Source organism: Meleagris gallopavo, chromosome 26 (assembly GCF_000146605.3).
Source record: "Meleagris gallopavo isolate NT-WF06-2002-E0010 breed Aviagen turkey brand Nicholas breeding stock chromosome 26, Turkey_5.1, whole genome shotgun sequence".
NCBI lineage: Eukaryota > Metazoa > Chordata > Aves > Galliformes > Phasianidae > Meleagris > Meleagris gallopavo.
This window is the reverse complement of record NC_015036.2, coordinates 5,467,750-5,478,864: the sequence shown is the minus strand read 5'-3', so window position 1 is coordinate 5,478,864 and position 11,115 is coordinate 5,467,750. Positions and strand designations below refer to the sequence as shown.

Genomic DNA, 11,115 nt, shown 5'->3' with positions numbered 1-11,115 from the left:
GCGAGGTGGGGGCCGGCGGGGAGCCTCTCCCTTTTGTTTCCTTTCCAAACTGCCAACGCTCGAGACATGTTTCTATTACACACGTGCCTGCAACCTGCGCTGCTTCTCGGAAAAGACTTTGGCTGCTGCGGGGACCTGGGGGGCTTCAGGTGGATGGGATGGAGCAAACTGCCTGCCCTGCCCTGCTCTGGGGCCAGAGAGGCCGGGGGGTGCCGTGCCGTGCCGTGGGTTTGTGCTGGTTCTGCCCGTACCTACAACCCCTCATCTGAAGGCAGTGATGCTTTCAGGGCTGGCTTTCCAAGGCTTTGCTCGTTACGTGGGTATTTTTATATTAGGCTCCAATGGGAAAGTGGCTGAGTGCATTTCCCTTTCCCCCGAGGAAAGCCGTGGGGGGAGCACAATTGGATCCTACGAGAGGAGCAGGGCCAGGACTGCCCCGTCCCGCTGCCCGTCCTGCCCCTGGCCGCCGGGGTGACCTTGCGATGTCACCGTGCCTCAGTTTCCCCATCTGTAGAATGGGGAAAGCAGTGCTGCTCTACTTCACAGGATTGCTGTGAGGCTTCTTTGGCTCACTCTTTGTAAAGCGCTTCAGGATCTCTGGGTGAGGGGTGTGCAGGAAGCCAGAGCGTCCCCGCGGAGGGTTTTGGCACTGGGGAGACTTCGCTGTGTTTCATTTTCCCCATCTGCAGCGCAGGGTTCAGCCCTCGGCTGCCTCCCAGGGGCTTTGCACAGTACTCCGAGCTCCCAGGCAGAGGCACGCTGCGAATGCCCCGCGTTACCCTGTCGTGCATGAGAGCTTGGGCTGGAGCCGCCCCGAGACCCCCGGCCCCCCTCACAGAAAGCCTCCAGGGCAGGAAGGGATTTTTTTACAGAACTGTTTTTAGCTGTCCTATAACCCGTCAGCCTTTTTTAGTCGGTATCTGGACACAGTTCCACCTACCCCAGGATATGCAATGCTGTACTATGCATGGATTATTCCTCTGGCTTGATGGAGGAAGTCAACATAACCCGTGTCTGAAATGCAGTTCTATCCATACGCCTATAGATGCAGTGTGGAATGCAGTGCAGGGTGGGGGGAGTCCTGCAGGACCCCTTCTCCTGGGGCCTTCCATGGGCTCTGTGGGATGAAGGCACTGCCTGAGGTATGAGCTGTGACGGACACATATTACACACATATACCAACACCTGTAGGAGATACCTGCAATAAACACCAGGTGTGCACCACGTGCTGCGTGATGACTTCAAACACCTTTTTGCACCCTTAGGGTTTGCCCAGCTTTGCCTTGAGTGAAATAAAGTTTCGGTTTGCCAGGGTTAACTCCCTGTCTTGGACTCCGGATGCTCATTTGGCCCGTGTTTGCTTTAAGAAGAGCAGGGATGGGAAGGCAGCCCAGCACAGCACAGTGGGCGGTTGCAGGACAGCCTGCGAGCAGGAGGGACAGAGAGAGCCTTCAGAGGCTGCGTGGAAAAAAAACACAAATACTTTATTTTAATGGCGATACGCTGAAGCACAAACATCGTTTATCTCTGTAAAACAGTAATGAGCAAAGAGCAGCATAGACCCTGACGCAGCAGGATCAGCACAGGGCAATAAATTAATCTTTCTCTGGAAGGGAGCTCCAGCTGGGTGCATTCTGAGGCTGTGGCCGCTGCCTGAGCTGCCCTTTGCCTCCTCGTCCGGCCCCTGGCAGGTACCAGTGTTCTGGCAGGTCTCAGAGCTCCGACTGCAAGGGGAGAGAGGAGAGGAATGGTAAAGGGAAGCCGCAGCACAGCAGTGACAGTAAGGTGCAAAGGGCACTGACCCTGAGGACGGCGTAGATCCAGTCGAGGTACATTCGGACACTGGTGTAGACACCGGGTGTGCTGGGGGTGCCACAGCCAAAGCCCCAGCTGACGATGCCCACCACCTGCCAGTGCCTGTTTGAATACAGCAGTGGCCCTCCGCTGTCCCCCTGCCAAAGATCAACGCTGGCTGTGAGCATCACTCTGGGCACGCATCCCCTCCATGGGGCTGTTCTATAGAACAACCTGCCCAGTTCAAAGAGTGGGCACCCCAGGGGGGTGGGACACCCGATGCTGCCCCTCACCTGGCAGGTGTCCACCCCGCCCTCGGGCAGCCCTGCACACAGCATCTTCCGCGTCACCTTGCCGTGGTACGCCTCCAGGTTGCAGCTCTGCATGCTGATCAGCCTCACCTCTGCCTGCTGCAGGGTCTCTGACAATTTGCCTGCACACAGCAAGAAGTGGCCGCTCAGAGGTGTCCCCAAGCAGCCCCCACAGTGTGTGGAGCCCACGATGTCCTACTCACCGTTCTGCTGCGTGTAGCCCCAGCCTAGCACCCACAGCGGGGTGCCTGGCTCCAGCTCCTCATCGAAGTAGGGCAGGCAGATGGGCTTGGTGCTGTCTGCAGGGCAAGGCACAGTGAGGTGCTGCTAAGCACCCCAAGCACCGCGTGCAGCCAGCACAGCCCAGGCAGTCGGTGCCTCCATCCCTCTGCACCACGTGCACAGGAGGCTGGGATCCTGGCTGCAAGGTGCTGGGGTGCACCACGTCTCACCTGAGATACGCAGAGGGATCTGCAGCTTCACCAGCGCTATGTCATTGTTATTGGGAGATGTGGGCGTCCCCTCGGCCAGGAAGACCTTCTCCACGGTGAGGGTGGCAGGGCCAGAGAGGACATGGGAGCCGGCCTTCACGCGCCAGCTGGGGATGATGGGGTTGTTCCTGCACACGGACACATTACTGCTGCCATCCCTCCCGTCCGTGGCAGGCACAGTGCTCCCCATGCGCTGCTCGGCACTGTTAGGGGACACTTCAGCCCCGGCTCACCTGAAGCAGTGCGCGGCGGTGAGGATCCAGCGGGGATCGATGATGCTGCCGCCGCAGATGTGCTCCCCGCGGTAACGCAGGCTGACCTGCCATGGCCATGCCTCAATGGCTGCCGGCCGCCCGCCCAGCACACGCGGCGTCCGCACGCTCTCCCCGCAGCCTTCACCGGGGCAGAGCAGCATGTGAGCTCAGGAAGGGACCGCTGGGATGGAGGCTGACACGGCCTCACCCCTCTCCATGCCGCTGTGTCACCCCTCGGCAGCACGCTTGGCACACCCCCTTTTGTTCTCTGTTTGCACATCGTCCCCAGGCTTGCCCAAATCCGTTCACCCCCGTGTTTTGCTCGCCAGCCCACCGTGGGGTTTGTTTAATCAGAGTAATTCATCAGCAGAAGTGAACCCACCCAGAGCCAGAACTGTGCACATGGGGCTGTGCTGGGAGCAGCACGAAGCCCTGGGTGCCGTAAGGCACAGACGTGTCCACATACTTACTGGAACAGAGGAGTGAAACAACCGATCCAGAGAGGCACTTCCTAGAAGAGGGAGGAGAAGGGCTGTGTCCTGCACAGGAGCGGCTCCAGCTCAGCACCAGGAGTGCTCCCACGGGTGGCACTCACCTGCCTGGCTCGGGCAGCTGCAGGCGGCCGCTGCTCAGCACCAGCTCTCGGGGAGGCAGGGGCTGTCCTGCACCCGCATCCACTGCGTAGAATGTTGGGATGCTGGAGGAGATGGGCACGGGTCAGGGCATGGCCGGGGGTTGGATAGGGGCTGGGATTGAGACTAAGGGGTTATCCTGCTGTAAAGATTTAGCAGCAGGTCCCAAATGTTCACCCATAGCTCCAATAGAGAGCTGAGATGGAGAGGCAGCAAGAGCTTAGGAAGGGGATGGGACCCTCCAAGAAACAGGAGAAAGGGTGGAGGGGACAGGGAAAGAGGTTTGGGAGTTGGGCATAGCAGGGACACAGCGCTGGGCTCGCCTGGGGAGCTGCCAGGCTCCGTGGGCACACCGAGTGCTCTGCGTGCTGGGGATGGGCTGAATCCATTAGTGCAGAACTCTGAGTGCTCCGTAAGTAAACAACAGCCCACTCAGAGAGGCTTTTAGGGGAGAGCGATAGATTGAAGCGAGAGAGGTGTGGGGAAAGCAGCTACCTGCTGTAGCCCATTTCCTCACAGGCTGCTTTTGCCAGCGCTGGGCTGAAGTGGTCAGAACAGATGCAGGACCAGGCTCCAGTGTTCCTGTTTAGCACCTGCAGGATCGATCTGTCCTTGGAAAGGCGAGCTGCAGGGAGGGACAGGGTCACCTTTGCCCCGGGTCACCTTGCTGGGCGGGGGGTTGGCTGCATCGTGGGGCTCCACGGAGTGTCTGGCACTCACCAGCAGCTTGCAGCCCCTCGGGGACCTCCTGGGGACAGCTGGCCTCGTCCTCGCCGTGCAGGCAGTCCGCCTCCCCATTGCAAACCTGCCTCAGTGGCACCAGCTTCAGAGGCTGCTTGCAGATGAAGTAGTGGTGGTCCAGGTAAACCTTGACTGGGGAGAAGCAGGAAACTCAGCTCGGGGCAGGATGGTGGTGGCACAGCCACTCCCAGCCGAGCACTGGGCAGGAGCAGGCACAGAACAGAGCAGGAGCCGCACCCAGGAGCCCAACTGCAGCCAGGCAGGCGAGGATGAGCACGGTCACCAGGATGGGGATGCCGATCCTCTTCCAGGAGCTCTGTGCTTCTGAGGCTTTGCCTCTCGTGCCGGGTTCTGCAACACAGAGCAGGGAGCCTGGCAGTTCCAACCCATCTGGCTGCCCCCATGGCACCCCTGGCCCCGTGGGCATTACCTTCATCGTTCAACCGCTCGGAGGCTGGGTCCTGTAAAGTGGAAGGGAAAAGCAGGCAGTGAGCTGAAAGGGTCAGCAAAGTGCTGCTGGTGCATGGTGGGATCAGTAGCAGCAAGGCCAGCTCGCCCCATGGTGCTTGCCACACTGAGTTCCAAGCTGACAGTGCCCAGGAGGGCAGCCCAGAGAAATGAGGACCACTGTGCTGGGTGAGCACAGAGCCTGCCCTGTGTTCAGCAGGGTTAGCTGGGAAACTGCCCCAGCAGGCTGCTGGAGAGACACTGAGTGAGAGAACCTGCCTTATCCCAGTGCATCATCACCGGGGCAAGCAGCTGCAGTGCTCCCCAGCACATCACCAATACAGTTCCAGTAATGGGCTATTCATGCCATGCATTTATGATCCTAATTCAACAGAGGCTTAAAACTTCAGGTTTTATGAAACAAACGCTTCCTGGTGCACCAAGAAATGAGTGTGCCTGCCGGGCTGTGCCACTCAGGCATGTCACAGTGAGTGATGGCCTCTGGCTGGCCTGGAGTAGGGCCTGAAACTCTCTGCTCCAACAGGCACGGTTGCTGCGCTCTGCAGGGCTGGGGAAAACCAGCCCAGCCCATGGGAACAAGTGCTCTCAGGTGGGCAGGCAGGGCTGTGCTGCTGCTAGGAGACATGGCAACAGTGCTGGGGCAAGCGATGAGCGCAGCACTGATCTTGCCTGGGTCTTCCAGGACTCTGTTCCTCTAGGAGCTCCCTGTAAGAGAGATGTGTGGCTGCAGGAGGAAGGGTCCCACAGTGCTGCACACAGAGCAGCCCCAGACTTGGCAGGGACCGGCTGGGTGGGCTCAGGCAGACACGTTTCCTGCCCTGCTCGCAGCTGCTGCTTGAGAGCTGGTGCTTTGGAACAGAGCTCCTGCCTTCTGGGTGCTGTGGGAGCAGCACGGTTGCATTTCATCCCAATGCCCTTCAGCCCTGAGAGCATTTCTGCAGCTGCTACTTCCAGACACCGCCACAGCAGGTAAGGGTGGACTTCTTGCACCAAGATAAGGGATATTAAAATGGGAGCTGCCCCAGGGGCTGTCTTTGCAAGGGTACCTGCTTGCTCTCCAAGACTAAAAGCAAGAGCTTCACTGGTTAAATTCAAAGCCAGCGCCGTGCTAGCTCCTGTGTGGAATGTAGGCACATGATTTCCTTGGGAACCCATTGCTACCGTAACTAATTGTGCCCCCATGCCTTACTGTCTGGAAAAACACAAACGCAACTATGGCCGGCCTGCCCTCGTTGCTGCCTGGGCGTAGTGCATCCACTGGGCTGTGCTGGGAGCCTGTGCCACAGCTCCTGGAGGTGGGATGCTCCAGTCCAAAACAGCTTCAGCCTGCGCTAAGGGCTGTGTCCCAAGCCCTGCTGCCTCCTTGGCTGCAGGGAATCCAACCCATGTGCATGCAGCCACTGATCCTGTGCATGGGCTGAGGTCCCCATCCCGGTGCTGCTGGGGGGTTTTGTTGGGCCATGCATTGCTGCTCAGCTAAGGAAAGCTTTTGGTCCAGGATACGGACTGCATGCCAGCCTGCGGGTAGATGGCCGTGGCTTTGCTTGCTAAAAACCTCTGCAGCAAACAGCGCTGAGCTGTCCAGGGGAACAGCGAGAGCTCAGGGGAGGGCTGGGGAGCAGAGCACTCACCATGTTCCTCCAGCTCTTCTGCCAGCAGAAACCCAGCGAAAATCCCAGGCACGGGGAGGCCGTGGGCACCCTCTGCCCCACGCCGCTCCCACGGCCCCGCGCTGCTCCCACCACCCTGTGCCGTGCTGCTCTGCCCCGCGCCGCGCTCACACTGGGGCAGGACCGCCCCAGCACTCCCTAAAACCCACAAGAGGAGTTGTGAAACAGGAATTATGATTTGTATTGTAATATAACACCGGTCTATCAGCAGCACCATCACCTGCAGTAATCTCCCCAGGTTCTGCCGCTGGGTGACTCACCTGCCGAGCCACTGTCACAGAATCACTGATCAGGAGCGAACTGACTGACAGAGCAGGATTTTTTCATGCTCCTCTACAGACGATGAGAGGAAACACAGCCTTCCCGCTCTTTGTCCATCCCTTCCGCATTGTGCTGGGTTGTTTTCAAACACAGATTCTGGTAGGTGGAGGAGGAAAGCAGAAGAGTTTATACATGAGGTTACGGGGCCAGTGCATGTCCCTGTCCCTGGGGTCACTCGCAGCGTGCCTGCAGCTGTGTGACGCAGGGAGGAAGGGCACATATGCTGGGAGGTGACGTGTGGGGCAGCAGCAGCTCAGTGTCCTGGGCTGGCTGAGCCCCAGCAGATGGATGCAGCAGAGGATGGATGCAGCACGTGGCCCCCAAACTCCCTGAGATGAGTGGATGCTGGAGGATGGGCATGCAAACCACATTGCTTGGTGGAGATGCTGTGCTGTGCTGGATGGATGTGCTGCTGTTTCTCAGGACAGGCCTGGAAGTGGTGTGGGCAGAGGGGTTCCTGCAGGTTCTTGTAAAGGGCAGGATGGTGCTCAGCCTTGGGTTGCAGGAGCTTCTCTGGCATCCTGTAGGCTGGGGTCAGGGAGTGTGCAGCTTGCACAGCTCCTGGCTAGAAAGTTGTGCAGACTCATGCTGGAAGTGGTGGGTGTGCAGGATTTGTGAGCAACTAATTACCTCTCTTCTTTTTGTAACTGAGCTTTCCCAACAGCTGGGGAGAGAGCTGCTGCCAGCTGTGAGCACAGTGCCAGTGGGAGCTTGCAGAGCATCACATCCCTACAGCTCACAGCCAGGGACGTGTGCCCTCCCTGTGCCAGAGCCCTGAGACAAGGACACTGCTCTGGGACGGGCAGCAACACAACCCTGTGGCCTGACCAGGGATCTTGGCATCCACATGCAGGTAAGGGATGCTGCTTCCACACTCCCTGGCATTCACTGGTGATTATAAGATACAGCATGATGGAGTGAGCTCTGCAGCACATCCTGAGCCCCCTGTCCACTGCCACGAACCAAACTGTGGCTTAAAAGCAAAAGCAGCTCAGGAAGTGGGTGAGGGATGGGGCAGATGCTCTGGACCAAACTCAGCCCCATGTACACAATCACAGCCCTGTGACCCAACAGGGAGAGACCTTACAGTGCTGCCTCCCAGAGCTCCCAGTGCCCAGCAAGTGTTGGTGGGGCAGGGCAGGAGGTGGCACTGAGGGGAGCGGCTCTTCCTCTGTTGAGGTTAAGCAAAGGCTTAAAGGAAGCAGCAGAAGTCTGGAGATGTTATGTCACAGCCCCGCACGCCTGCAGGGCTTTGCTTCCTGGAGTGTGGCTGCTTTGTTACCCCAGCTGCCCTTCCCCAAACCTCTGCCATGCGTGGCCCTGGTGTGACGTGGGTCTGTCTGGGGTCAGGCTGGGGACAGGTCAGCATGAGGCTCTGAGTGGCCACCAGCATGCAGGGCTGCAGCACTCAGTCCCTGCAGCCTCTCCCTCCAGCCCTTCCCCTGACTCTCTGCCCTGGTCATCACCTTGTGGTCCTGGTCCTGGTGAACTCACTCCAGAAAAGGATGCTTAATGCTCAGCTCCTGCCCTGTCCATCTCCCATTGCAGGGTTTCCCCCTGGCTGCCCTCTGTCTGAGCTGTTAACTGATGTCCCTGCTTGCTGCTTCCCACCAGCAGCCACAGCAGCTGCTTTCCTGGTACTTCCTGTGAGTGGGCAGCAATTCCCACATGGCTCTGCAGCTCAGGCTTTGAGAAGGTGGCCAAACACAGATGTTAAGCGTGCTGCACTGTCCTCCTACCCTTGCAGGCATCCCCAAGCCTTGATTGAGTGGGACCCTGCCAGGAGGAGGAAGATGGGAGGGCAGAACTGCTCACGTATGGTGCTTGGGGCTGCACACCTGTGTGCCTGGGGCTGGGCACACATGTCCCTGGGGTGTCCCTATCCGCTTGGGCTCCCAGTGCCATGAGCTCAACCTCTGCTGGGGCTGAATCCTGCCAGCAGCAGGAGGGCAGAGCCGCCTGCATTGCCCAGCCCTGCAAGGAGGGGAGGTCAGGCTGGGGCATGAGGGTGATGTCTGCCAGGGCTCTTTGCTTTCTCCAGTGGGAACCAGTCGAGTCAGCGGGTGAGGAGCAGTGTCACTGGGCAAGTAGGGGACATGTGTGACACACCGGGCTCTGGGAGTGGCTCCCAGCCTGGCCAGCCATGAGCAGCTCCTGCGGGAAGGCAGCAGACACGGGGAGATGGACCCTGAGACAGGTAAGCAGTTGGCACTTTTTCCACATATAGAGTGGAGGTGAAGATGTTTTATAGCACAAACAGGGGGTGGTGACCTTCTTTTCTGCTCTCTTTGGGGATGCGGCTTGGGTCTGGTTTCTGCTTTGCTGCTGTGCAGGGAGCACCTTCCATATGCGGAGGGCAGAGGCTGGGAATGCAGCGGGGCAGCGAGCACACCCTGCAGCAGCAGGCATGGGGACAGGGCAGTTTCGGCAGCCAGCTGCTTCAGGGAAGCGATTGCACCACGCTCAGCTCCCATTGACTCACCAGGCAGCTGCCTGCCCTCATCCTGCGGGGTCCTGAGGCTCCAGCTCACCCCTGGCCCAGTAGAAGGAGCACTATACCCACGCGCCCCAGCACTGCTGGGAGCCCAGGCTGATCCTGTCTGTCCACACTACCATCCCAGGGCTGACGGTGCGATGCTCTGCTGCTCCCCGGCTGTTTGTCGTGCGCCATCAGGCATGGCGAGTGCTGCGGGTGGTGGGATGATCTGGGATGTTACACACTATGTAAACACAGTGACCACAGGGGAAATGCTCTCACCTCACCGGCATCTGCCTAAATTTAGCTGCTGTTAAGTCATCCCTTTCCGCTGGCTCATTCTTGATGCTGCAAGGCGCAGCGCCTGTCTGTGTGCCGGTATCTGCCCTGAGCCCCTGCGCTGTGCCTGCCTGCTCCGAGGGCCCGATGGGGCTGGCAGGCAGCACACAGGTCGGGGAGCACCTTCCCTACTGGGGCCTTTCAGCATCTGCAGGAAAGATAGGGAGAGACTCTATCGGGGGTGCAGTGAGAGGACAAGGGGGAATGGCATTAAACTAAAGAAGAGTCCACTCTGCACAGTTCTGCACGGCTCTACACTGCTCTGCACGTCTTTACACGGCTCTGCATGTCTCTGTGCGGCTCTGCATGGGTCTGCACGGCTCTTGCCCTGACGCCTGCATCCTCTAGAGGGAACTGTGTGCCCGTGCATGGCTGCTGCAAGCCACCTGCACTCCCAAGACTGGGCGTGGTGGAGCTGAGGGATGGCACAGCACGGGGGCACGCACGCCCAGGTTTCCTCCAGATGATGCTCATAATCCCAAGCCTCCCAGTGGCATTTGTCTGCAGATCCCCTTCTCCCTCTGCTTTGTAGGGCAAGGGCTCATCGGTGTGCTCATCTTGGGCATCGGGCTGGCCTTGCTGATCCTGATCATTTCTGGCTACACCGTTTTCCTTTGCTACCAGCAGGGCTGGTGCTGGTGCTGGTGCAGTGAGTATGGGCAGAGCAGGGGATGAGCAGCTGCAGGGCAGGGAGGGGACAAAGGAAGGGTGTGGGGAGCACGAATGGCATTTGCTGGTCCCCAAAATCTGCATGCAGGGTGGCTGGAGGGTGCATAGGGAGAACGCACAGAGATGTCCCAGTGCTCTGGTCATCCAGGGGGTTGTCCTGTCCTTTCCCTGTGCCACCTCACAGACCTCTACAGGCACTGCAGGGCCCTCTGACACCCTCTCTTTCCCTCCTCCTCCTCCCAGGGCCTGACTTCATCTTCAACCTCTACCATGGCTGGTGAGTGAGTCACACGGGTGCCCTCTGCACTGTGCTGCACACCCTCGCCAGCCCCTAACCCCTGGGCAGGGTGAGGGTCCCTCACAGATGCCCAGGGGTCCAACAGCCCCCTGACACCCCTGCCTTCCCTGCAGCAGGCTGAGGTCGGTGGCAGTAGAGCTGGCACCTCCGTTCAGCATCAGTGCCTCTGTGAGCCAGGCAGGGAATGGCTACGTGCGCTTCCACGAGCAGGGGCTGTGAGCAGCAGGGCATGGTCCTGCTCCTTGTGCGTGGGATCCCAGCCTCATGGAGGTCCTGCAGAGCCTGGAGCAGCGTGCACGGGGCCTTCCAGTGGTGGTGAGTGTGCTGCACCCCAAAGCTGTCTGCACCCCAGAGCCTCCTTCCCCTCCAGTAGCTCTGGCTGTGGCTTTCCCTGGGATAGTCCCGAGGATTTTCCTCTGAAAGTCCTCTCCAAAGCAGTGAGGAAGGAGGGGCTGGAATATACATGCTCCCTGTGACCACATGCCACTAGCAGCTTCTTCCTGCTGCCTCTTCTCCCCCACCAGCAATCACAGAGAGAACAACAAAACTGGCCATGGGGAAATTCCTCTATTCTAGGTTCCTTAAAGAACAACTCCCAGATACGCAGGATTTCTACCAAATTTGGAGCAGTGCTGTTTCTGGTTTGTTTTT

At 59.1% G+C, this 11,115-nt stretch overlaps 3 protein-coding genes across 9 annotated transcripts in view; 2 read left to right on the top strand and 1 right to left on the bottom strand.

The window, feature by feature from the left end:
* The window catches only part of SCN4B (sodium voltage-gated channel beta subunit 4), a 7,705-nt gene extending 6,373 nt beyond the window's left edge, over positions 1–1,332 (top strand). Inside the window, exon 6 of the mRNA XM_019622879.2 lies at positions 6–1,332. The gene's annotated coding sequence lies outside the window, so the exon portion shown is untranslated. The remainder of the gene's footprint in view (positions 1–5) is intronic.
* A 76-nt stretch (positions 1,333–1,408) lies between these two features.
* On the bottom strand, positions 1,409–6,489 carry TMPRSS4 (transmembrane serine protease 4). Of its 2 annotated transcripts, none has more exons than XM_031556901.1 (13): positions 6,323–6,489; positions 4,654–4,684; positions 4,461–4,574; positions 4,203–4,355; positions 3,978–4,107; positions 3,446–3,547; positions 3,321–3,361; positions 2,830–2,989; positions 2,558–2,724; positions 2,309–2,404; positions 2,088–2,227; positions 1,803–1,952; positions 1,409–1,724 (listed from the first exon to the last, which is right to left on the bottom strand). In XM_031556901.1, exons 1-13 carry the CDS (start codon positions 6,323–6,325, stop codon positions 1,713–1,715), a joined length of 1,299 nt encoding a protein of 432 aa, XP_031412761.1. In that variant the 5' UTR covers positions 6,326–6,489; the 3' UTR covers positions 1,409–1,712. The 2 variants fall into 2 exon arrangements, with proteins under 2 accessions (XP_031412761.1, XP_019478422.1); XM_019622877.2 differs by having other exon boundaries at positions 2,558–2,703.
* A 2,029-nt stretch (positions 6,490–8,518) lies between these two features.
* TMPRSS13 (transmembrane serine protease 13) overlaps positions 8,519–11,115 on the top strand; it is an 18,754-nt gene continuing 16,157 nt past the window's right edge. Inside the window, exons 1-4 of one of the 6 annotated variants that reach the window (XM_019622874.2) lie at positions 8,519–8,879; positions 10,030–10,146; positions 10,410–10,443; positions 10,578–10,779. The gene's annotated coding sequence lies outside the window, so the exon portion shown is untranslated. Of the gene's footprint in view, positions 8,880–9,951; positions 10,147–10,409; positions 10,444–10,577; positions 10,780–11,115 lie in introns of those variants that run through there. The other 5 variants (XM_031556898.1, XM_031556900.1, XM_010723743.3 and 2 more) reach the window with 5 other exon arrangements.